This window comes from Poecilia mexicana, unplaced genomic scaffold (assembly GCF_051168715.1).
Source record: "Poecilia mexicana isolate PSO_F unplaced genomic scaffold, ASM5116871v1 scaffold_9, whole genome shotgun sequence".
In the NCBI taxonomy this organism is placed as follows: domain Eukaryota; kingdom Metazoa; phylum Chordata; class Actinopteri; order Cyprinodontiformes; family Poeciliidae; genus Poecilia; species Poecilia mexicana.
In genome coordinates, this window is record NW_028263378.1 from 29,467,086 (window position 1) to 29,492,734 (window position 25,649).

General features: G+C 40.5%; 3 protein-coding genes across 3 annotated transcripts in view; 2 read left to right on the forward strand and 1 right to left on the reverse strand.

Annotated features, from left to right (window-relative positions):
• slc4a5a (solute carrier family 4 member 5a) overlaps positions 1 to 15,246 on the forward strand; it is a 28,137-nt gene extending 12,891 nt beyond the window's left edge. The window contains 16 exon segments of the mRNA XM_088009118.1: positions 2,643 to 2,797; positions 3,048 to 3,176; positions 3,568 to 3,742; positions 4,436 to 4,569; positions 4,801 to 5,072; positions 6,419 to 6,453; positions 6,828 to 7,019; positions 7,119 to 7,232; positions 8,197 to 8,358; positions 8,447 to 8,625; positions 9,187 to 9,259; positions 9,648 to 9,716; positions 10,083 to 10,256; positions 11,314 to 11,484; positions 11,577 to 11,635; positions 14,783 to 15,246. Of these exon segments, the coding sequence (XP_087865244.1) occupies positions 2,643 to 2,797; positions 3,048 to 3,176; positions 3,568 to 3,742; positions 4,436 to 4,569; positions 4,801 to 5,072; positions 6,419 to 6,453; positions 6,828 to 7,019; positions 7,119 to 7,232; positions 8,197 to 8,358; positions 8,447 to 8,625; positions 9,187 to 9,259; positions 9,648 to 9,716; positions 10,083 to 10,256; positions 11,314 to 11,484; positions 11,577 to 11,635; positions 14,783 to 14,948 (2,259 nt within the window). The 3' untranslated portion in view covers positions 14,949 to 15,246.
• On the reverse strand, positions 15,245 to 19,204 carry ogfod2 (2-oxoglutarate and iron-dependent oxygenase domain containing 2). Its single transcript, XM_015010813.2, has 7 exons — positions 18,967 to 19,204; positions 18,799 to 18,855; positions 18,174 to 18,284; positions 18,000 to 18,099; positions 17,675 to 17,799; positions 17,013 to 17,270; positions 15,245 to 16,880 (listed from the first exon to the last, which is right to left on the reverse strand). The coding sequence occupies exons 1-7, from the start codon at positions 19,099 to 19,101 to the stop codon at positions 16,614 to 16,616; spliced, it is 1,053 nt and encodes a 350-aa protein (XP_014866299.1). The 5' UTR covers positions 19,102 to 19,204; the 3' UTR covers positions 15,245 to 16,613.
• A 781-nt stretch (positions 19,205 to 19,985) lies between these two features.
• On the forward strand, positions 19,986 to 24,918 carry LOC148157749 (gypsy retrotransposon integrase-like protein 1). Its single transcript, XM_088009114.1, has 8 exons — positions 19,986 to 20,332; positions 20,484 to 20,677; positions 20,758 to 20,869; positions 20,943 to 21,081; positions 21,658 to 21,712; positions 21,805 to 22,062; positions 22,655 to 22,765; positions 23,788 to 24,918. The coding sequence occupies exons 1-8, from the start codon at positions 20,164 to 20,166 to the stop codon at positions 24,058 to 24,060; spliced, it is 1,311 nt and encodes a 436-aa protein (XP_087865240.1). The 5' UTR covers positions 19,986 to 20,163; the 3' UTR covers positions 24,061 to 24,918.
• The last annotated feature ends 731 nt before the right edge of the window (positions 24,919 to 25,649 follow it).

The following is a 25,649-nucleotide window of genomic DNA, read 5'->3' on the forward strand; positions in this document are numbered from 1 at the left end:
AGGAACACTCAAAGAAATGAAGAGAAAACATTGTGGAAGTCAGTGAATGATACTTTTATTGACCAAACACAGGGAAATAAATATGGAATCACTCAATTCTGAGGAAAAAAGTATGGAATCACTCAAATTGGAGGTAGAAAAAAGAACACACCCAGTCTATTTCCTTTCCCTAAATGGACACCTGCCCCAGATTAGATGTGCCCGTTAGTGTGCAGTTCAAAACACCTGCAGTCATGACACCTTGGAGGGCTGCTGGACGAAGTGGAGTGGCGAGAACCATGACTCCAACAAGAGAAATGTCCCTTGAAACAAAAGAGAGGATTGTGAAACTTCTTGAAGAAGGTAACCCTTCACGCATGGTTGCTAAAGATGTGGGCTGTTCACAGTCAGCTGTATCCAAGATATGGACCAAATACAAACAGCATGGAATGGTTGTTAAAGCCAAGCGTACTGGTAGACCAAGAAAGACATCAAAGCGTCAAGACAAACAACTAAAGGTCATTTGTCTTGAAAACCAAAAAAGTACAACTAAACAGATGAAGCATAAATGGGAGGAAGCTGGAGTCAATGTATGTGACCGAACCGTAAGAAATCGCCTAAAGGAGGTGGGATTTCAATACAGGAAAGCTAAATGAAAACCAGCATTGACACCTAACCATAAAAGAACAAGATTCCGATGGGCTAAGGAGAGGCAATCATGGACTGTGGATGACTGGATGAAAGTAGTCTTCAGTGATGAGTCAAGAATCTGCATTGGACAAGGTGATGATGCTGGAACTTTTGTTTGGTGCCGTTCCAGTGAGATTTATGAAGAGGCCTGCCTGAAGAAAACAACCAAATTTCCACAGTCCTTGATGATATGGGGCTGCATGTCAGGCAAAGGCACTGGGGAGATGACTGTGGTTAATTCTTCTATCAATGCACAAGTTTACATTGACATTTTGGACAGTTTTCTCATCCCTTCAATTGAACAGATGTTTGGAGATGATGAAATAATTTTCCAAGATGACAATGCGTCGTGCCATAGGGCAAAAACAGTGAAGGCATTCCTTGAAGAAAGACACATTCAGTCGATGTCATGGCCTGCAAATAGTCCAGATCTCAACCCAATAGAAAACCTGTGGTGGAGATTGAAAAAAATGTTCCACAAGAAGGCTCCAACCTGCAAAGCTGATCTGGCAACTGCTATCAAAGAGAGTAGGCACCAAATACTGTTTGTCCCTCATCAAGTCCATGCCTCAGAGACTAAAAGTTGTTATAAAAGCCAAAGATGGTGCAACTAAATACTAGTGATGTATTTTGAATGGTCTTTTGTTTATGTGTTTTTCATGATTCCATACTTTTTTCCTCAGAATTGAGTGATTCCATATTTATTTCCCTGTGTTTGGTCAATAAAAGTATCATTCACTGACTTCCACAATGTTTTCTCTTCATTTCTTTGAGTGTTCCTGAAAGCCAACAAGTTGCACTTTGGAATGACCTTAATATTGTGTCATGTTTTTGATCCGAGTTTGTTTTACAGCATGAAATGTCTGAATGACTGCTCATCCAACACTGGTGATTCCATACTTTTTGCCAGGGGTTGTAATCTATGAAAAGACGGATGTCCTCCACCTCCTCTCTGAGCTGTTACTGCTCTCTGAAGAAAAGCACCGCTCCCGACCGAAAACAACCAATCAAAGCCAGGAGGCGGGGCTTAATGATGCCAGTCACTCATGTACTTGCTACTAAATGTGACAATGGTGGAGAAACAACTTACTGTTAGAGGAAAACCTTTTATCTGCTGTCAGTGGCTATGCTGACTAGACTGAGCATTCACAACAGGCTCTGCTAGCTAAATCATAACAGACAGCAAGGAGGGGCAGCACCACATGGAAGGTAATTGACAGCGCTACGACCCGCTTCCTGGCTCTGATCAGTTGTTTTTGTTTGGGAGTGGTGCGTTTCTTCAGATGGCAGTAACAGTTCACAGAGGAAGTGGAGGAGATCCACCTAGCTATGACTGGTTGTTTCTAGTTAGCACTGGGAGAAGGCAGAGGAGAGTTTTTTTTTTCTTCACAGATTGGTTGTCTTATTATACATTCATGACATGGTGACAGATTTAACAAATATGTAAAGCAAAAAATATATAAAAATTGCGTACTGAAGATGTAACAGCAGATTGCACAATGAAAACAAACTGGTTTTTTTCAGGTTTGGGAACATAAATAGCATGTTGTGAAAAAAATTGTATTTTATGGAAGGAAACTCATTTAATGAGGAGGAAAGTGGGGTCTTGGTAATTAGACACCACTTATTAATGCGAAAACACGGAAATGTGAGAATAATAGTATGATTACTGTAAAACATCACAGGGATTTAACTCACACATCAGATTGTTCTGCAACTTTCAGACGAATCTCTGCCGTTTAATCGGTTTTGCAGACTAAAACGCATCAGATTGTATTTTTTTAATAACTTGCATCTACATCTGTAAGATTTTAGGTTTAATATTTTATTCTCATAATTTTAACATAAACTGGGTTCAAGCAGCCTGTAAGTGTCATAAAACTTTTACTGTGACTTTTTTGGTTTGGTTTGAACATCTTACAAACAAAGTGAAGCCGTAAACCCTTCTCCTTTCCTCTCTCCTCCCCATCAAGCTTTTCAGTGATGTTGCCTACAAAGCCAGAGATCGGGAGGACCTGATAGCCGGCATAGATGAGTTTCTGGATGAAGTGATTGTGCTTCCACCTGGAGAATGGGATCCCAAAATCCGCATTGAGCCTCCAAAGAAAGTCCCCACAGCTGACAAAAGGTTTGTGTTTTCCTAAGCTCAAGGAGCCGTGCTGAAATGCGTCTATAACCACTCACAATGTCAACCAAAGCCGCTTTGTCGTCCAAGACACAGACTTAGCGGCAAAACAAATTGTGCCATGCACAAAAGCAGGAGATAAGAGCTTAATGATGGGTGTAATCACACCCTCCTGTCTGCAGCAATCAAAGTTTGTCATCACCATAAAGATCCTTTCAACTCTCCGATGTAATGTGTGTGTTTTTTTCTGCAGAAAGTCTGTGTTTTCCTTGAACGAGCTGGGACAGATGAACGGCACGGCTGGAAAAGGGGGGGGTCTCTCTGAGGATGAGGAGATGCCGGCGCCGCATGAACTGGGAGAGGAGCTGGCCTTCACTGGTCGGTAGGTGGTTGAACACAAACAGTCACTATCTGCAAGAAAATCAGAATTGTAATTGTCGTCACACAAATGATTTTGATACAAATCCCCAATAGAGATTTTAGCTGCCACTGTCAAACTGCAGTGTGGCACTGCAGCAAACGGTGGCCATTTTGGTGATCATCCTGTAACCTGCGGGCTGAATCACATGAATCTTAAACAGGGTTTATTGTGTTGTGTTGCTCATGTTTACGTAGATATCAGTAAATATTATATTGATGTAAACATAGATATCATGTTATCTATGTGAATTTCTGTGAATTTCAAGTGAATTCACAGAAAATTAAAGGCAGAAATATTCTGTTCTGCACTTTAGTGTGTAGCATCCTAACCATTGAGTTCGTCGCTGTTTTAGTTTCTGCGGTGGCCTGTACCTGGACATAAAGCGGAAAATTCCGTTCCTGCCCAGCGATTTCTACGAGGGATTCCACATCCAGTCCATCTCCGCTGTGCTCTTCATCTACCTGGGCTGCATCACTAATGCCATCACCTTTGGCGGTCTCCTTGGAGACGCCACGGACAACTACCAGGTACCAAACAATCACACTCAGTGGAAACAACTTTTGTATTTATTTACTCATAATTCATGTATGAGCTGAAAACCTCTTATGCATAGAAATGAAATTTCTCATAACTTATCTGCATATTTTACTTTTCATACATTATGGAACATTTGCATGTAAATGTGTAAAATTCAATTCAAAATGACTAATCTCCATGTGGCTGGCAAAGAGCAATCCAATCTGTAACCTCAGAACAACCCTGTAGGGCTTATTCAGCTTCCTGTGAATTTTAGTCTTAGAGTTATTTTGGTCCCTCAGCAGGTTGCTGTCATAAAAGGACATTAAAAACATATTACCATCAACATTCTTACATGCTTGTAGGATCCTACTATTGCCCATGCCTATTATACAGTACGTTATACCTGTAGATATTATAAGTAGTGACAATAAAAAACAGTGCTGATCAGAAATCATTACTGTTACAAATTTCACTGTAAAAAAATGCTAAGTTTAGCTTGAATGCTAACAGATATGCTCATTTTTGCAGATTTAATTCAATACATTTTTGTGGCTGGCCTGTAAATTAGCCAGTTTTGGATCCCAGAGCAAAGATTTTGCTTAAGATGCTAGCTGTTGCATTTTCATTTTCAGCATTTGCTTTGACCCTTTTCTTTTACCTCCTTCTATCCCCTTTCAATCTCTCTCCATTTCCTCCATCAGGGTGTGATGGAGAGTTTCCTGGGCACTGCCTTGGCTGGTTCTGTCTTCTGCCTCTTCGGCGGTCAGCCCCTCATCATCCTCAGTTCCACAGGACCCATTCTCATCTTTGAAAAACTCCTGTTTGAATTCAGCAAGTGAGTTGATTTTTTTATAGACTATTTGGAGCCATCAGGAAAACTAAATGTTGTGACAGCAGTACTGTTGGTGTCTTTGGACGCCCCCTGTTAAACCCCACTCGTCCATGGCTTTAATTTACTTTGAAACAGACAAATAACTGTACTTTTGATGGCATAAAGAAGTGCTCCAATTTGTACCTTTCTGTTCATTTGGACTTATTTTCCTCCTTGTACATCTCCCATCCAAAGGAACAATGGCATAGACTACATGGAGCTGCGGCTGTGGATCGGCATCCACTCGTGCCTGCAGTGTTTCATCCTGGTGGCGTCAGACGCCAGTTACATCATCAAGTACATGACCCGCTTCACCGAGGAGGGCTTCTCCAGCCTCATCTCCTTCATCTTCATCTCAGACGCCATCAAGAAGATGGTGGGCTCTTTCAAGTACTACCCCATCAACACCGACTTCAAGCCAGACTACGTCACCACTTACAAGTGCGAGTGCCTGGCCCCAGACCCGAGTGAGTTCACCCCTTGGCCCAGGGAAATCAGCAGGGAGGGTTGTTTAGGATGTTTTTCGGGATGGCAGGGGTTTGTGAAATGAAAACATTAGATGCATCTGGAAAGTAATCACAGTCGTTTACTTTTTCCATGTTTTATAATTTTCGGCATTACTCCAAATTTTTTCAAACTAGAAAACTAAGAAATCATATTAGTATTCACAGCATTTGCTTATTACATTGTTGACCTAACCTTGGTAGTAATTCCAGTCTCAAGTCTTTCTCAATCTGATGCCCACAGCTCACCTCACGTATCTTTAGGCAGTTTGGCTCGTTCTTCCCTGCAGCTCTCTGCAGTAGATTGGGGCTCAGAACCCGTTGATAACTGCTTGCAGTTCTAGTTTGATACCGTGTTGGTACCTGGGCCAGCACCGCAGACAAGCATCTGTTGTGACAAACGGTGCCTGGTCAGTTTGGTCTGCCATTAAGGTGTAATGTTAAGTGGGCAATATCATGTAAAATCAACTTTTTTTAGCTGTACATTGTGAAGTAATTCCCTCACCAAAAACATACATGGAGTGTTGCTTTGATTCTTTCATGCGTGTTTGAGAAATCTTTCAATGTCCTGTGGCAGCCATTCAGCTGTGCAAAAATGCAGAGCTTTTGAAATTAATCTAAAAATGATAAATCTAAAAAATGTTTACTTTTTTCTTGCAAATTTGTGACTTTTGGACCAAAAAATGTCCGTGTTATTTTTCTAGAAAATGTCTTAGATTAATTTAAAACTTTTTTGTCAGAAACTTACTCATTTTTTTTCCTGTCTACAAAAGCCCTAACACACCACTGTACAAAAGCTTTAAGATGTTCTATATCTAAATGGCAGCAGCAGCACATGGTTTTTTTTAAGGTTTCTACAACCTTCCCTCTAGGTGAATCACTAAGTTAAAGTTCTGTGCTGCTTCCTAAAACTAGACAGATGGAGGGATCAATTTTTTTTTTTTAAATGCTACCTTTTGCAACGTTGATGTCCATTAATTTGTTTTTGAAAATCGCCGAGATTAGCAGTAGTTTAAGTGGACATTGATTTCTGTAACTGATTTGTCTCTTGTTTGCTTTCACCACGCACCAACAATTTGGCTGCCGCCTTTTGCAAGTGAGTACCGTTTTGTTCGTCCGCATGTGTCTGCGAGTGCTCACAGCAATGTCCAGCAGTTGAATTCTCATCATGTTTTGCATTTCTTTTTGCTTCCCTTTTGTTTTCCTCCTCACCCACTCTTATTTTCTGTCTCATTACCCCGTGTGTTTGTGTGTGTGTGTGTCTCTCCACCATTCACTAACAGTGGCTGCAATCATCTTCAATGGTTTAGTTCCAATGCCAGATAACAGCTCTAGTGTCTCTGGGGTAAGTGCTTGTTTTCACTTTTTTCCCCACCCCCCCTTTTTTTTTTGACTAAATTTTGGTTGTTTGTGTAGTAAGCTTGATGTGTCCAGAATCTGCAACTTTTTTTTAGCCACAAAATAAGTCAAAAATAGTTGGAAAAGAGCTAAAGTGCTTGTTCACAGCTAACCCCAGTATCATGTCTTTGTGACAGAGAAGTTGCTTTGCTTTCCTCTTTTTCACCTTTGTTTGTTTCTTACCGTTGGTCCTGCCACCATCTAACTCTTCTCCGCGGTTTCTAACCCGTTCTGACAATGTTTACTCTGTCCGTGTCTTTGCCAAAACGCTTCACTTTTCGCCCTCTCCTGTCTGCCCAACACTGCCGCCTGCCATCCCAGTTGAATGTGACAGCTCTGGACTGGAGTCAGCTGAGCAAGAAGGAGTGTCTGAAGTACGGAGGCTCTTTGATCGGAAAGTCGTGCAAGTACGTTCCTGATCTGGCCCTCATGTCCTTCATCCTCTTCTTTGGCACCTACTCCATGACGGTCTCTCTGAAGAAGTTCAAGTTCAGCCGCTACTTCCCCACCAAGGTAACTCAGTTGTTCGGAAAACGGTTTGCAAGCGAGCGTTTTCATTGGCTTTCAGTTCTATTGATAATGATGGATTTATTTTTTTTACCGTTCTTCCAGCTGAGGAAACTCATCAGTGACTTCTCCATCTTCATGTCCATCATGACGTTTGTTGGGCTCGACATGCTGGTGGGACTCAAAACTCCTAAGCTAATAGTCCCAACTGAATTTAAGGTAAAACACATTCCTTTTAGTTAAAGGTACAGTGTGTAAGTTTTACAAAAAATGTGTTTTGAGCATATATTATTAAAACTGTCACCATGTCGACAGGTGAGACAGATAATCTGTGAAAAGATTGATCTCCTCCCTTCGCTACTACTGCTGTTTGAAGGAATACACCGCTCCCAACCAAAAACAACCAATCAGAGCCAAGAGGAGGGTCTTAGTGCTGTCAAACAACCTCATGTTCAGGCTGCTAAATGTGCTAATGGTGGAGAAACACTCACATTTCCAGGAAAAAAATTTATCATTGGTGGCCATGCTAACTAGATATACACAATGTTGATTGGCAGCACTAAGGCCCTTTGTGTCAACAGCTGTATTTCATGTTTAAACCACAGTACTAATACTTGTTCCACTGGCAGAATTTTACTGAAAAAATACATTTGTCCTATGCTATCAGTGAAATAATCTGCCAGTGGAACTAAAACTTTTATTCAATGTTGAGGAATTGAGGAATCTGGGTTGCATTCTGTGCTGTTCAGACTGTCATGAAAAGATCAGATACAGGTCACATTATGGGTCACTTCAGGCTGCAGTGTGAATGCAGCCTTATTGACCTAAAACAAGCTCCTGTGCCATGCTTGGTGTGATGGGATCGCTGTGAAGTCAGCGACTCAACAATGCAGGTCATCGATATAATCCTCACCCAGGTGGAGTTAACTCTGTAAGTCCATGCAGTCTGCTGGATTTTCTTTGGTAGAAACTTTTAAACCAACTTGAATAATAGACAGAACATGACTGCATTGGAACATATGTATGATTGGACTGGACTGACCTTTTGACTTGAGATGTTTTGAATTGGCGCTACATGGATAAATTGAACGAATCTGTTGTTGCTTGTTTACACAGTTGACTCTCCCATGACGATGAATGCAGACGTTTTTGTTCTAATCAAGCTTCCTGTCCTGTGTGGCAGCCAACACGGCCGGGCCGTGGCTGGCTGGTGATGCCTTTTGGAAAGAACCCCTGGTGGATCTACCTGGCCAGCTTCGTTCCAGCCCTCCTCGTGACGATCCTCATCTTCATGGACCAGCAGATCAGCGCCGTCATCGTCAACCGCAAGGAAAACAAGCTTAAGGTACGCTCTCATTCGTTCTCTTCCGTTATACCAACGGGTTCCAACTAAAATCCAAATTTCACTGCTATCTGTTTGGTTTCCATGGCAGAAAGGTTGTGGTTACCACCTGGACCTGTTCTGGGTGGGGGTTCTTATGGCTGCTTGCTCGTTCTTGGGGCTGCCTTGGTACGTGGCTGCCACGGTCATCTCCATCGCCCACATCGATTCCCTGAAGATGGAGAGTGAATCCAGCGCTCCAGGAGAGCAGCCGCAGTTCCTGGGAGTCAGGTTGGTCAAACAATTACAAGCAGATAAAGCCACTGGCTGCGTTTCCATAACAGATGTGAGCAAATCTTTGTTTAACTTCTGCCAATGTTGAAAAACACAATTTCGCAATTATTGTTTCCATTAAATAAGAAATTATTTAATGGAAATAATTTCCATTAAATTATTGCTTGACACCATAGGTGATGTCAAGCTTTAGGTGGCATCACCTAAAGCTTGTTTAGGTGATGACATTAAAAATTATTGCGGCAACAGAAGTAAACACTTACATGACAGATAAACTATGAACTTCCTACCACTTCCTCTTGTTTTCTTTGTCGTTTTCACCAGTAGTAACATGCGGATCAACAGCGTGATGCCAAAAGTGTTTCACCTCATCCCAGCACAAAAACGTTTTATCAATTTTTTTTTTAATTGGTGTGTTTGTTTTTATAATTTCAATTTGTGTAATGGAAACACAGCTAACGTAATGTTCAGGCTGTCACTTTAAATAACAGAATAATACACTTTATCCAGCTGTGAGAAGGACCTTTATGAAACAAATGTCTTCTGTCAAACCTACAGAGAGCAGAGAGTCACAGGCATCTTGGTGTTTGTTCTCACCGGAGTGTCCATCTTTCTCGCCCCAGTTCTGAAGGTAGGAAGTACTCTAAACTTAATCAGTAACACATTTTTTATTGCAAAAGTATTCAGACGTGGAATCTAAAAATTGCTTTCCACAGATGCTCTCCATCCAAAGTGATTATTTTTGCAAAGTAGCAAGGGAAAAACTTTTTAAAAACAATAACTCCAGCTTTGTGGAAATTTAGAGTCTCTTCAGCTCTAAATGGTTAAGTTCATGAAGTAATGAGATCTACAAACTCAAACTTAAAGCCATGTTGCTAGTGAGGTATCTAAATATTTCATGCAAGTTTTCTGACTGAATGTTTGTTTTTCCATGAGTTTCTTTATGCTTGTGAGGCTAGCATATTGCATAGGTGACATTCTGTAACAGAATAACATAATTTCCTGTGTTGTTGCTTTAGTTCATCCCCATGCCTGTGCTGTACGGCGTCTTCCTCTACATGGGTGTAGCTTCCCTCAGTGGGATCCAGGTAGGCCATCTGTTTGCTCTCATTTATCTTCATAAATTGCTTTCTTTTCTTTTTGTCTGGCCATCTTGCTCATTGTTGAGCTGACAGCAGATGAGAAGTCACTTTTTAAAAGTTGACAGACAAACAAAGCTGTGAGCGGACTGATACGATCAACTCCGACGGAGACATTCTGAGGACAAATCCGCTGAGGATTTATGACGAGCTCAACATGTTCAAACTTTGCAGGATGGAGAAACGAGTTTCTATTCCGTTTTTCTCAGCTTCAGTAAACCAGACAGAAAATGAATAGATTTTTTAAAAATTATTATTCTAATGGATTTCCATATAATTCTGTTGGGACACTCTGATGTTGTTGCTTTTTCTCAGTTCTGGGACCGGATCAAGTTGTACCTGATGCCGTCCAAACACCAGCCGGACTTCAGCTATCTCCGTCACGTTCCTCTGAGGAGGGTTCATCTCTTCACACTTATCCAGATCATATGCCTGGCCGTGCTTTGGGTCCTCAAATCTACATTCCTAGCCATCATCTTTCCTGTCATGGTGTGCTCAGATCATTTCCTATTGCACTGCACTGCAAAAACTCAACATTTTACCAAGTATTTCTGGTCTAGTTTCTAGTGCATATATCTTAGTTCTCTTGAAATAAGATAGACTAACTTACAGGTAACTTTTAACAAATATGTAGGAGCTTGTTTTAAGACAATAATTCCTTAATATTGATGAAAAAGTATCAATACTATTGGCAGATTATTTCACGAATAGAAAAAAATTATTTTTATAAATGAAATAAAATGCCAGTGGAACTAGGACTAGTACTGCAGTTTAAAAGCAATGTTACAGGAAATATCAGAAAAGGACTGGATAATGCCAGCAAGTGGAATAATATAAATAATATAATATAAATAAATGGAAAATAAGAACTGAGCCTTGTGGAACCCCAGAAGTTTCACTTATAACATGGCAAAATGTCTTGTTATAATTTAAATGTATTTAAAATGAATATTTAGGAATTAGTGACTTAAAATAAACTCTTATTTCATGATGAAAAGTTACTTACAAGCTAGCTTTCTGTTATTTTAGTGGTACTAAAATGTTTACCCAAGAAACTAGACCAAAAACTCTTGGTAAGATTTAGTGTTTTTGCAGTATTCCTTTCCACTATCCCCACATGCTTACTCAAGTTGAGTTACTGCTTTAACACTAACTATCCCACGGAATCAGCTAGAAAGATATTTGATCAACTTTATGCATTTAATGCAATAAAATGCAAAACAAGAAAAAGTCAATGAAATAAAATGATTTTTTCAAAGTAGTGTATCAAAATAGGATGTTTCTCTTCAAACACAGCAAATAATGCATTCAACAGACAAACAGCCTTGATTTTGTGGAGACAAAACAAGTTCAATGTAAAGTCCATAAGCCAACTTTTATTTGACACTAGTTCATATTAATGAATAAGAAATGAAATTTGTTTATGATAAGGCTGAAAAAGACTAAATAAAGGAGTGGAGTGTTTACTGGGATTACACAGTAGATACTTAAAGCATAACTGAGCTGTATTTAAACAGAGACATGTTCTCTGCGTGTCAAACACCAGATCCTCGGATTGATGGTGGTCCGGAAGGTGCTAGACATGATGTTCTCCCAGCATGACTTAGCCTGGCTGGACGACCTGTTGCCTGAGAAAGAGAAGAAGAAGAAGGAAGACGACAAGAAGAAGAGGAAGGAGAAGGAAAAGAAGCCGAAAACAGACGACAGCGAGGAGGAGGTGAGAAACTCAGACCTCTGCTGCCCTCTGCAGGAATTCCAGGGGTATGATATTAATGACCGACTGCTTTCTGTACTGCGTGGCGCTCACAGGAGAAGTACCACGGCTACTCCAACCACTCGCCCAGCTCCGAGTCGGACCTGGATCGCAGGTACTGTGTTCTAAAGCTGCACATCCCCTACAGAGACCTGGTCTACCCCGACGTAGCGCAGTCTCAGTGGGGAGCGTACTGCCAGCGCGCCGCAACACGTAGTGTATTTTAACACACCCGCATGTCGTCCCAAACAGGAAATCTGCACAATGTAAAGGGTCAGTTCACAAAAATGACGATTAAACAATGCTCTCCCTTAGACTTTATTACTCTGTGGTTCACAACAGAAAGTTTTTACTCTTTATTTGAGCTCATTCCATCCTGTTCCTGCTTCCACAGCATTTCAGAATAAATATTCTGGCTTGCTGTGGAAAAAGTCTCTGTATTTAAATACTCTGAATTTAAATTTCCTGTTTATCTTGTTGCATTTGTTTTCCCCACTGGCTCCATTCAGACCTTATAGCTTCACACAATTGATTAAAAAAAAGCATAAGATATACATAAACTATGGTGAAGAAAAAAACAATACAATTTGTTTGAAGCAGTATTGTGAAAACATATTAGCCCCTTCACAGACTTACAGGCTTTTTTTTAGATTTGCTTTTTGTCACATTTAAATATTTCAGATCATTAAACATGTTAATATCAGGCAGAAATAACCTGAATAATTACAAAATACTGTTGTAAAATTATGATTAAAGCTATTTAACCAACTGGGTTAATGTAAAAAAAAAAGTAAAAGGTGGAAACAACACTGGTCAAAACAAATTAATGATTGTGAAGAATTTTTGGAAAATCACAAAATAAAAAATGTACTTATTTGGAACGTGTGGTTAAACCAACATGTTATTTTAATAAAATAACGTCATATTTCACATTTTGTCACATTCTAGGCACAAACTTTTGGGTATTTTCTTTGAGATTTTATGTGATAGATCAACAGAAAGTAGCCCATAGGTCATAGTTTTTCACAAACAAAATTTAGAGGAATATGCCATGCAAAAGCAATAATTTTCAATAAATTAAAATACACTTTTTGATAAGCCTTGCTTGTCAGATTGATAGCACCTTTTGGAAAACAACCTTCTAAGCAGGAATGAAACATACCTTTCATTAATCCCACATTTTCTGTAACAATGTTTTTAATGCTCTAATGTAATATCCTGATCATGAAAGTCACGTTCTCTTTAGCTGTAAGCATAAAATCATAACAATTAACAGAAATAAATGCTTGAAAACATCAGTCTAAGTAAGCTATTTATTGAAATTTAAATAATTTAAATAATATATTTCACTGACTTTTCTTTTCACCTTAATACATTAAAAATTCAGGATTAACTTTGAGTCCTGCCCTTCCTGGTCATGAAATGGAAATTGTCCTGTATTATTGTTGTATTAACATGCTGTTAGTTCAGACTCATAAAGCTGCACTGTATAACTTTTATAATTTTTTTTTTTACATATTTGTTAAAACTGTCATTAGTCATGACAATATAAGACAGATAATCTTTGAAAAAAATCAGGCTTTTCTGCCTTCTCCCAGTGCTAACTAGAAACAACCAATCAGAGCCAGGAGGCGGGTCTTAGCGCTGTCAATCACCCTTCTTCCTGATAGCAGAGTCTGTCATGAAAGGTAATGCTAGTTAGCATGGCCACCGATGATGGCAGATTATCGGTTTTCCTGTAATGGTGAGTTGTTTCTCTGTTAACACATTTAGCAGCGCCACACGAGGATGATTGACAGTGCTAAGACCCTCCTCCTAACTCTGATAGGTTGTTTTTGACTGGGGTGGTGTATTTCTTCAATAATAGCTCAGGACGAAGGTCGAGGAGATTTATTTATTTATTTTTTTCCCACAGATTATGTATCTCAGATCATACTGTCACGACATATTGACAGCTTTAACAAATAAGTAAAAAACATATATATTTTTATAAAAGTTACATACTGCAGCTTCAGATAATGTATTGCTGCTGTTTGACCCTCTCCTCTATTCACCTCTCAGTGTCACTGAACACATTTAAAGACGCAGTTGTTAACTTTACATGTTCCTTCCTGAGAGCAGAGTCGCCTCCTGGTTAAATCTCTCTGTATCTTTAAATGTGACTTCAGCTTCCTCTCCATGCACTTTAAGGCAATGCAGATGATTGGAATGTGATGATCATGTATATGTGCTGCACTGCCCTCTGTACACACACAGCTCAGCAGACAGTATTTTTCTCTGTCTGTTCCCACTTTGGATGCTTTTGATGAGAAGGGAGCGAGTGATCAAGTGAAATGTCATGTACCTGAAACCACAGATCCCTTTTCTTTGTGTAGTTCAACATAACCTGGGATTTCATGATGTATGGTCTGTTGTTTTTGTTTTTTTAGTTTGGTGTTTATCTTGTGCATACAGGCCATTGTCTGTAGTTACCTATATTCATATATGCATCAGGCTCTGTTTTGGTTGTTTCTTTTTCCTCACTGTGCTGGGGTTTTTTTGTAGTGCGTCAGTCACAGCTGCATGTCAAATTCAGCCTCACCTCAGCTTGATAATCTGTGAATCGACTGCCCTCACCTGGAGCCACAGATTCTCCTGACTTAAATATTATCTCTAACAATCTGGTTTTGTCCTTTGTGACAAGCTTGATATTTTTTTGGAAAAAAAAAAAAAAAAAAAAAAGATTCCATAATGTCTGCATTGCTTTGAAAGAAGCATGGTTACTTATCAACAAAAGCAGGGATTATTGGCTGATCTGAATTTCTTTACATTCCCTCTTTGGAGTTAGACCGATGGAAATAAACTGGGTTTTTCAGGTTTGGGAACATAAATAGCATTGTTTTGAAAAAATGTTATCTTATGTAAGGAAACTCATTTCATGAGGAGGAAAGTGGGGTGTTGGTAATTAGACACCACTTATTAATTCAAAAATATTGAAACTTGACAATACCAGACAAACCAGAATACCTTACCAGACAAACCACATCAGACTCAAAGTTTTTAGTTTCGGAAGAACTCTCTACTGACCCCACAAGAGAAATTATTTGCAAAACTACACTACAAACTGTCCGTACCCTCTCCTGGTCTGGGGTATGAGGCATCAAGGCTCATTTTGGTTGGAGCGGTGATACCTCATGCCTGGGCTTCCTGTGTCCTCCCCGGTAAGCCCCTTGGTGTTCTTGGTTGTGGGTGTGTCTGGTAACTAGAACTTGCCCTTCCTCAGCATCACCCTCCACTTGAAGATCTCCTGTCCGTCTTCACCAGCCATGCCCATGGGCCGAGGGATGGCCTGCCCTGTGCCTCAGGTCAAGATTGAGATGGAGTCAGACTACGACTCCGACATGGACCGCCACCGGGGACGGGATATCAGCAGCGAGACAACGCTATGATAACCTGTTGGAAAGGTGTTCACTTTTAACCCTCCCCCGGTTTTAGCACGTTGCTCTGGAGGAGCGCGTCAGATGTCACGGTGTGACAGCAGGAAGTGTGGGGGTTGACTCGTCGGACCAAAACCACACAACAACAACAACAACAACAACAACAAACCTCGTAAATGCGTACGCGGGTTCATTTCAACCCTGCCGGACCCCATACAGAGTAAAAAGCTCGTGGGGTCCAATTGACCCCGTCTCTTAAGATCGCGGGAGGGTTTTAAATGAGTGTGTCATCATGACGTGGTCCTGTGGATAGTACATTCAGAACTGAATTTATTTATTTATTTAGTTACATTTATAATGTAAAGAACGCCAAAGAGAGAAAATATGTATCTCTTTACAATATCCTGTAACTTTATGTAATTAATATAATCATTTTACAAGCAGCTCTGTATAATTGAGTTCTAACTGTAATTAACCAAAAAACACTAAATGATGCCAACTGTATGTACAGAGATGAACTATGAGGCAGGAAATGTGTAATCAGCTTATGTTAGTAACTGTACATTTTCCTGTATATAGCTCTGCCTTGTACTATTAGCATGTTAGCATGTAGTGTATATATCTGTGCTAGGTGTGTGTGCTGAGTCTATCTAATCCCACAGAGCCGTTTCCCTGTTTCCCTTTACTGCAAAACTCCAAATTGGCACACTTGGCAAGAACAAAAAGAAACAACCAAAAGGCGCTGATGATATGTGTCTATAGGCTCACTTCCTGTAAAAGCTGCCATTGACAGGCTGACATTTGTGTTTTTACATTTTAAAATGTGTGAGAATATGGCCGACAGTGAACAAGACACAGAATGTGCGTTGGAGACAGGCATCAAACCCATGAGTTGTTGAATTAAACTGCCATTATTCTGAACTTTGACTTTGATTTTCCTTCTTTATAGAAAGAAAATGATCATCTGCATGCCTATAAAAATGACTCACCTGTTTGAAACTAAAGTAGTGTACTATAGCATTCCCAAACTACTTCTTTTTGACTGGTTTTGATTTTTTTGAAGTATCAACTGGAACTTCAGCAGCTGTGTAGGCTGTACTGCAGGCGAACATTACTTACCTTATTGGACCATATTTACCAAACCACAGAGGTTCTAATAAAACTGATCCTGAAATAATCACTGAAGATATTTGATAAGGAAATCTAACCATTTCAGACATTTCAGTCTGGAAAAATTCTACTACAAACACAAAAAGAAAGTGTGACACTGAAAAGGTGGAATCATCTGATCTACATGCACTTGGGATGTTGTTTTGTTTTTGGCTGGATGTGTTTAATCTTGATTCTGTATATACAGACAGGTCTGGCTAGCAGCCAAGGAAGCCTGGGATGGCTTCACAATGTCACAGTGGTTTGTGGGAGTTCTGACAGAGTTGGACATTTTAATAGATATTTGACAGCCAAAAACATTACAAAATATCATCCATTAGAAATAGTTCAAATGATTCTTTAAAAAGATTTCCTGAAGTACCCTGCTTCTCACTGACCGACTACTGCAGATCAGCAAAAAGCCTAGAGAGGCTGACCAGGGGTGGCCAGGTCTAGGTTATAGAAAATGTGAGTGTGTGTTCCTAAAGCCCCTGTGTGTGACAGAAAACGGGCAGCAGCTGGATACTGTCACGTTAATTCACAGAAGCCATTCTGTTGAGACTCAGACTGTTTTGTAAATCCATCAGCAAAGCCATCTGCTTCCATCAGCGAGGGCTTCCTGTTGCACATGGGGCACAGCTTGTTGCGTTCCTGCGAGGCCCTCATCCAGACGATGAGGTTCCAACGCTGGCCGCAGGAGATGGGCAGGGCCCCATGCATGTGTTGGCCCCTGTGCAGGAGGCCCTCGCTAACCCTGTGCTCAACCTCCGTGCACTCCGTCTCACTTATGGACACCTGGAGGAAGCGACAGGACCACAACGTTTAAATCAGGTTTAGACAAAAAGGCTCATGTCTCCATGTCAATACATGCTAATAATGGAGTTTATTTAATCATAAAACAGAAAAATGTGGAGCTGAGAGCATCACCTGTCTCATGTCACCAAAGAAAAGGTTTCCGTCTTTGAACTCTTTGCCCAGGGAAACATTGAGAGTGACCTCTGCATTGTCGTAGTGATAGCTCAGATCCAGGTCTTCGTTCATGGCGTATTTGACAACAAAAGCTTTGTGGCTGTCCAGACAGCGGCCGCCACAGTCCGGGTACAGTAGGGAGGCGAGAGGCTGCAGGTAGTGCTCCCTCAGAGGAGTGATGAAGTCCTCATCAAAGCCCAACTCGTTGAGAAGAATCTATGGAGATGAGAAAAGTACCCGAATAAAGCAACTTCCAAAAGCTGCACCCGTCTCAAAACATTCCACCGCTACACGCTCGGGTTCTTAGGAGGTCTTGGGAAGTGCTGTCTTTATTTATTGATGCCTTTTATTCTTAAAACTGACCAAGATCCATGAACATGTCTGTCTTCATGAATTAATATAATGTTTTTTTCTTCCTGTACTCAAATGATTACATCAGGTTTGGTCTTTCATAATCAAAAAAGAAAAAACAGAAATGAGGTTGAGCTTCTTCAACTCTTTCATATGTTATTAATTAATATAACCCAAGTAGCAGCCTACAAATGTAGGTTCTTACATATATATTCTATATTATCTTGAGTTTTAAAAAAGGTTGGCCAACAGAAACAAGTGTTCATTACCCCGTAGTGGTTCATGGTGTTGGGTCTTCCTTTAGGGGCTGTTGACTGCTCAAAGTGCTCCAGCTCCTCCACCAGCTGCTCACAGAAGCTTTTCTCAAACACTGGGAGACGATAGACTCTCGGAGCTTGAAAGAAAAACAATGTTTTCAGGGCAACCTGAAGGCCTGATAGTCAGATTTCTCAGTGCAGCTCAACAAACTATTTCTTTAATAGTACATCTCTCTGTAAGGCCAGACTATATGACCAAATACAAACTACAGGAATCCTAAGGTGGGAGTATTTATCTTATTTCTCGTCGATGCTTCTTCTACGAAAGCTCTATCACCTCCTACGTCCTCCAGCAGTTCGGTAAGACCTTCTTCACATGCATCGCTGCTGCTGCAGTAAGCAACCAGCTGCTTGAGCTTCGGCGCCAGGTAAGAGTCCTGAGGAGAGGAGGAGTGGAGGTGTGAAGTCTCAGCAAAGCACAACAATAAGCAGCCAGTGAGCATTTAGGTACCTGCAGATGGTAGACATGAGGATGGAGAGGCTCGTATGTGTTTTTAATGGCAGCAGTTCTTTCAGCCGATGTCTCACATATGCGCCTTCTTCTGTCCACCTCCTGGGAAACCTGGAATTGGAAGCTGGAATAAACTGGGTTGAACTGAATAAGAGTTGACCTGAACTACTGGATCTGCTTTTTTTTTCCTGTAAGGAGTCAATTTGTTTAAAACTCACATTTTATAATGTAAATATGAACTGAATTTGAGCGCAATCTGTCAACAAAGCTGAAGTGTCAGGACTCCTCTCATTGCTAGATAACACTTATATTACTTGATTAACTTCATTGGTTCAACGTTTTCTCAAAGTGTATAATCCAATGGAAAATTTGTTATTTGTTTCTAAATTCAAATAAGCCTTTCCCGGGTTAGTGATTTTTTTTTTACAGATACTTTGCAAACATGGTGTTCAGGGGAGCCTGTCTGGTGACACGGGAAAAATAAAAAATTGTGGCCAGGAGTTGTTTTTTTCTTTGTTTTTTGTTTTTTTTCGTATGTCACCAGACGGCCTCCGTAGTATTCTATGTGCTAAATTCAATTTATAAACAGAATACGTCACACGCTCGCGCTTTCACGCCTCTTTACCTTGGTAAGCACATCTACAAACTGCTGCTCCGTGACGCAACCGAACCTCGTTAGCAGCTGTACGTGGAAACAAAATGTTACTAATTACACTTATATCAAAGTAAACAGCGAGCATGTCCTTTTAAATATCTTATTTGTATATGTCGCTAACAACTGTTACTGACTCACTTGCTGGTACTCCAATCTGAACTGATGTTCGGACACAAAGCGAACATGCAGCTTGTAGTCGTCCAGGAAGATGTTATCAGTTGTGAAGCAGCTGCAGGTATAAAACCGAGACTTTTTGTCTCCTTCGTTTGTCATGTTCGAAGGGATTTTATTCTAAAACAACTGAGAAACTGAATCACAACGCAGCTGACATATGACATCGCAGGTTATTTCTTCCTGCCTACCACGTCCGGTGTGACTTCCAAATTAAAGGCATAAGGAGGAAAATGGAAATATTGTTCAAGACACAGACTTTCTTTGAGCAAAGCTGGTATACCCAATTTTTAACTGGCGTATTAAACACTTTTAGACACAGTATGACTTAAACATGAGATAGACGTTCGTGTGTTGTAGATAGGGTAATACGAAGTGAAAGCCAGACTTTAAAAGATTTTTAAATTTTAGATTTTTTAAATTATGATTTTATTTATTAGAGGGGTACAAAGTTGTCCAAATGAAATTCGATGAACTATGAAGAATTACAGCCTCCTAGATACAGGATTTGCCTTGAAAGACATGGAATAATTTACTACATTTTCCTCCAGAGGGGGGTACTAACAAGAAAACGAAGCGGAAAAAGCAGATTTTGAGTAGACGAAGAAGAACTAAAACAGTGGGTGTGCATCATTTCTAAGCCGGCAAGGCGCTTAGCGACTGGTAGGTGTTAATGGTACTTCCATGTCAAACGGCGTAGAAGTCCAATGCCCCGTTCAGAATCACCGGTGAGAGCGGCATACGCTAACTTAAACTATGTGACTGAAATACACATACACATCTCATTTTGAGACATGCACTCTAGACTTAAGAATAAAGTCTGTGAATCTGCAAAGTGCTTCACTTTGGTCTGTCTTATAACCTGGAAGGAGTCTTTGCTTTATATGTAATTATGGCTCGTTTAAATTGTCTGCACATAATCCTGTTAAAAACTTAGAACTCCTCCAACTCCGCTTCGTAGTCCCCTTTTACCGTACTCATCCTCCGGCAAACTGTTAGGGAGCGCACCCAGACATCCATGGGCTCTGTGTTGCTATCTTCCCGCTGTTGTGATTGTGGTGTCTGTTCCAGCGGAGAGGAGCTTTCTGCTGCTGAGTATGCCGGCCGGGGCTGCCTGGCTGTCGGCTCATTTCTTCTCTTTGGGGTGCGCAGACGCTGTGTGACATGCTGAGCGTGGACTCATTACAGGTGGCCGAGGAGGAGGTGGTGGAGTCCAGCTCCAACAAACTCTCTGACATCTACACTTTTGTGGCCAAAGGCAGCCTTCCGCAGACGATGAATCCTTTACAGAAGAAAAATTTCAAAAGATACGCCCAGAAGTTCATCTTTGATGGTAAGACCACTCGTAAAACTCATCCACATCCTTTCTCAGAGATTCTCAGATAAACAAGTACAAAGTTGTAGTTAATGAATCAGGAGAGCTGGAATTGCCTACAGTTTTAAACGCCACTGCTTTTTTTTTTTTATTCCTGTCTGTATCCAAGATGGAAAATTGTACTATGTGGGACCCAAAAAGGATGAGAAAAGGGAAGTGGTGATCGAGGCTGAAAGGAAGAGGCAGATTTTCCTCGACTGCCACTTCAATGACATCGGCCATCACCTGGGCCAGAAGAAAACCGTCCACAGGATCCAAAGCAAGTACTACTGGCTGGGCATCATCAAGGACGTAGTGGACTGGGTAAGCCTGCCTTACTTCCTCTTCCTGCTTCTGCTGCATTAACATCTCACATCGCTAACACACATCTGCCTCTCTTCTAGATCAAGCTGTGTGAGACCTGCCAACAAACGGAGAGGAACAAGAACCTGGCCAGGACAGTTCGGCCCATTAAAGTGGACGCGCCCTGGGATATAGTTGGGATAGATTTCATAGGTCTGTTTTGAGAATTCAAAGAAATTACATTTACAGGATTTTATGCTGAAGCTCTCTCTTCTATCCTCAACAGGGCCCTTCACTGAAAGCCAGCATGGCAACAAAAGTGTCATACTACTCATAGATTATTTTAGTAAATGGCCAGAGGCTTTCCCCACGCAGACAGCAGACCCGCTGTCAGTGGCAAGGTGTATCTCTAAGTGTGTGTACAGGTAAGAGGAATCTGGTTCATCTGCGGTGCGACTTCAGTAGGGCTGGATGATAAATTAATAACAATATATATCGCGATAAACACACGATCAATCTTTTTGCCAGCTTTGCTAGCTAGGTGGATGGTATCAATTAACTCTCTCACTCTTTGGTTACCTAGCAACAACCTGTTGAGTGAATTGTGCAGCAGCAGTTTCATGTTTCGCTGCCGTGCCTGATAGACAATTGTTTAAAAATAAAATTAAAAAACAATGGTATGGAGTGAAAACTGTGGATAAATCAGGAAAGGTCACGCTGCATTTCAGATATTTAAAACAAATAATTAACCAATAATTATTGATATCGATTGATATGAAACACTTGCATCGTGATGTGTTTTTCAGCGTCATCAGGTCGTCCAGAGCTGTAGATCTCTGCAGGTCCTCCATACTAACCATGGTCGTCTTATCTCATTCCTATAAAAATATTCTATACAGCTTCAGGTTATAATCTGACATAATGGAGGATTCTTTTAGCAGGGTCCTGTAACTTAAGAGAAACTTGAACTTTTCTTAACCTAAAGTCTTCTTTTTCGTCAGGTTTGGAGCCCCTAAAACAATAGTGTGTGCACAGAGTTCAGAGTTCTGTGAAGAGGTGAGTCTGTTGGCACTAAACGCCTGCAGCCTCCAGATTCAAGGTCAGATCTGTTAAGTCTGAGGAAATTATTTCACTTTTTTTTTTCTTAGGTGTCAAAGTTGCTGTGTGAGAAGTGGAGCTTGATGCAGAGGGTGTCTCCTCTGGATCAACCTCAGCTCAACCCGCTGCACGACTGCACAGCGCCGCTGCTGAAGGAGGCCGTGGTGCAGATGGTGACGGAGAAGCAGGGCGACTGGGACGACTTTCTGGACCCGGTCCTGTTCTTTTTCCGGACCTCGGCCAACCCGACCATCAAGTTCGCTCCGTATTCGCTCATGTATAGCCGCAAAGCCAGTTTTCCCAACGAGGTGAGCCTGCAGAAGATTGTAATGGAAGTTTTTATAATGAGCTCCTCACCCCTTTTGTGCTTTATATTTTTTCTGATGACTAGATCATGTGTCTGCATGATCTTACCATGAGATTGGTCAAGCTGCTCTCCTATAGACTTCTACAGTGTTGTATAACAGCAGAAGGTCGTTGATCCTGGAGACCATCTAGTGTTACTCCTCCAACCCAGGACTTATCTGCCCCCTTTAGCGTCAAAGAACAACCCACTTTCCTTAACAATAGACAAATGGCCAGACCATCTGTGTTGGGCTCCACAGAATCCCTGGTACATAACAATCAGGCATTCACACCTATTGTCCAATCAAGTCTCTCTTCTCTGACCAGAACCTATAAAAGGAAACCAGATCCACTGTTGGTCAGAGCAGACTTGACAGACTCCTTTGACTCTGTATTTCTGTTCTCACCTCGCAAGTTTTTAATAAATTTCTTATTTCTTCTCATCCAAACTCTTGTTAAAGTAATTTCTTCCATGACAAGATGAACCATGTTTTCAGTTTGTTTTTGTTTTTTGTTATTTTTATTTCTTTTCTGAAATTTTTTCCTTTCATATAGACCACACAGACCCTGCTTAGTTATGACGACCCAGAGCAGGACGCGTGCAGAGAGAAAGCTTCTACATATATGGACATAATGCATGAGCAACAGAATGCTGTGAAGCAGCTGGTAAGATTCTCTATTCTCTTTTTGTCTAAAAGTACTCTTTTAATTTTTTTTCTTTCTTTCTTTTTTTTTTTTTTTGCCTAGCGAGGCCCAATTTCTGTAAAAAAAAAACCAAACAAAACTAAAAACTAAGTATTATTTTTGGCCACTTGGGGGCAGCAGAGGAACCACAAAATGGGTAAACCAATTTTTTTTTTCACTACAACATAGCTGCTTTAGCAGCTTGTTCTACAGTTTCAATTCAATTCAAAATATTTTATTGATATGAAAAGGAAATTAAATTAGTTTCCAGTCTATTGGTTTAGTGAAGTCCGGTTCCTGTTATCACCAAGTAAACACGTCCCTGCTGATCTGTAGTAATTGAAACCCGAGGGATCGGGATACCTTGGAGGTAACTCTGGCCCCGTCACCAGGTACTGCCTTACAGATTAATAACAAGATTCTGAAATCTCTTTCATATAAAGTGGTAGAAGGGCTGGTGTAATGTGTTCCATTGTTTTTAGTGTTTTGTCAGGGCTCTGAATGATTTTGTTTTTACTGGCTCTTGTAAAAACAGCCTTCGTCTTACTCTGTAACCAACTGGAAGTAAAAGCTTGCACCAGTTTTTGGTCTCCTGTTTGGACTTACATCTTGCAGTGCTGGCTGATTTAGAATAGACTTCATGTGTATGTCTGAAGTAAAGTCTAAATCCATGATTAGATAAAGCGAATGTTCACCTTCTGTTGTTGGGACCAAGTTGGAGAAAATTCTTTCCCCCCTTGATAATATTGAAACCATCTTGTAGATTGGTTCAGTTGTTTTGGCAGAATGCCACTTTTTAAATAAAGCCACTTTAATAAACTTACACCTTACAAGACAAATTGCTAGTTTACATTCAACTACATTTTTTTAAATCAAATTAGTTTATACAAATATAATCCACTTAAAAAGAAAGATGCATAAAAACTAGCGTTTATGATGATTGAATGAAATGAAACGTCATTTTTCTGTTTTTATGTGTATGTGTATGCGCGGTCTATTTACAGGTAATAGCCAACATGAATGCAGCCTACAAGCAGGAGAAGAAGAAGAACGCCAAACGCAGGACGCAGAACACGCCTCCCACCACATTAAAAATGAGCCCCTACATTAAAACGGAGACCCTGTTCGGCGTGGTAGACTCGCCCCCGGCCAAAAAGGTCAAAGAGAGCTTGTTTTTGTCGTTTCCCGTGGAGACGGTGCTGGCCACTGAGCAGAACAGCTCTGAGGACGTAAAGGCTGAGCTCGCCTACCGCTTGGCTGAGCCTGACGTCCACTGAGGAGGACGACTCTGCAGAAAAATGACGCATCAGTAGCATGTGACCGAACGCAACCTAGTGCTGCCTGGAACCTTAGGCAGAAGGTCAAAGGTCGATGTCAGCAAGCAGTGGAAAAGCGACTACGATGAACGCTGAGATGCACCTGCAGTGCCTTGCAAAAATAAAAAAAAGTCACTTCTTCACATCTTAAGATTACAGTTTTTAACATATTAGGATTTTATGTGATAGACCAACACAGAGTAGTGCAGAACTGTTGAGTGGAAGAAAACTTGCACTTGGCTTTATTTTTTTCCTCACATATGAATAACAGGTGCAAATCCAGGTGTTTCAAACAGCTTTCCACATCCAGAGGAAGAAATATTTGCCAATTTCAAGGTATTGTCCCAGGTTTTCAACTGGATTTGTTTTCAACAGTTTTCAGCTGTTAAAATGATCGGGCCATTTTACATATGGTTTAAACATGTTCAAGGTCACTGACCTGTTAGAAGGTGAACCTTTGTGGCGTCTAACACGTTTTCTACCAGGATTGTCCTGTTTTTGGCTCTGTCTGTCTTTTTCTGATCAACTCTGACCAGCTTTCTAGTCCCATGCCCACAGCATGATGCTACCTCCACCATGTTACACTGATAATGTGTGTGAGCTGATGTCCACTGTTAAATTCCCACACATTGCATTTTCCTTACTATTTTTCATTATCATTTGTGGACACAAATGTTGGAACAGTTATTTTACAACAATCCCAGCCTGTTAGTGTATCACCTGTGTTGTATTATAACTTATTTTGTTTTTATGATGCTGTTTCTACCGTGATGTTCTCTAACAAACCTTTAATACCATTAAATAACACAGAGACACATACTTTTTAGAGTATTATTTGTAAAATGTGCACTACTATGTGTTGTCGCATAAAATGTAGTAACAAAACAGAAATAATTCCCACCTGGAGAGAAAAACATGAATGGATATATGTTATGTTTTACCTCGGCGGGGACTTCTAATTATGTGACTCTCAGAAACATTTGGAATTTAATCAACTTTATAAAGTAGCAATAAAGTTATTCAATTCTCAGGGCTTTTCAAAGTTAAAGGTTTAAACCATTTAAATGAGTGATTATAATGTTTCAGCATACAGTTAAATAATCTGCTGGGAGGAGCCACATGGCGGTCATTACCACATCAAGCTGGAGAATTTCACTGATCATTTATATACGAGATGCGCCACCCATTCTGGGAAATTAATATGGGCTGATTAACTGTTTCTTGTGAACTCGCATCTGTGAATCATATATCACGTTTGAGTATTCTTTTATGCCAATTTGAGAAAAACTGTGAATTGTAAAAAAAAATTATAGTCCTAACTTCTATTAACAATGCAGGGTAAAAACAATGCTTTTTTTCTTCGTTTGTTCACAGATTGAGACAGTGACGTGTGTCATTGCTTTAAAGAGATACAAACTGAGGTAGCAATAAATAGCTCATATCTTCAACTTTCGACATGTTTAGATGTGTGGTACCTATGCTGGATATTATTATACAATAGGTTCTAATTTACTTATTAAACAGAAATAAAGCCAGAGGGGGTAGTCTTT

Bases quoted from the DNA above. Each gene is read 5' to 3' on its own strand.
- ogfod2 (XM_015010813.2), bottom strand. From the start codon at position 19,101: ATGACAAACGAAGGAGACAAAAAGTCTCGGTTTTATACCTGCAGCTGC. The intron at 18,856-18,966 runs GTGAGTCAGTAA...TTCCACGTACAG, and splicing joins TCAGATTGGAGTACCAGCAA to CTGCTAACGAGGTTCGGTTG. The intron at 17,271-17,674 runs GTAATGAACACT...TCATCTCCATAG, and splicing joins ACACCATGAACCACTACGGG to ATTCTTCTCAACGAGTTGGG.
- LOC148157749 (XM_088009114.1), top strand. From the start codon at position 20,164: ATGCTGAGCGTGGACTCATTACAGGTGGCCGAGGAGGAGGTGGTGGAG. The intron at 21,082-21,657 runs GTAAGAGGAATC...CTTTTTCGTCAG, and splicing joins ATCTCTAAGTGTGTGTACAG to GTTTGGAGCCCCTAAAACAA. The intron at 22,766-23,787 runs GTAAGATTCTCT...GTCTATTTACAG, and splicing joins AGAATGCTGTGAAGCAGCTG to GTAATAGCCAACATGAATGC.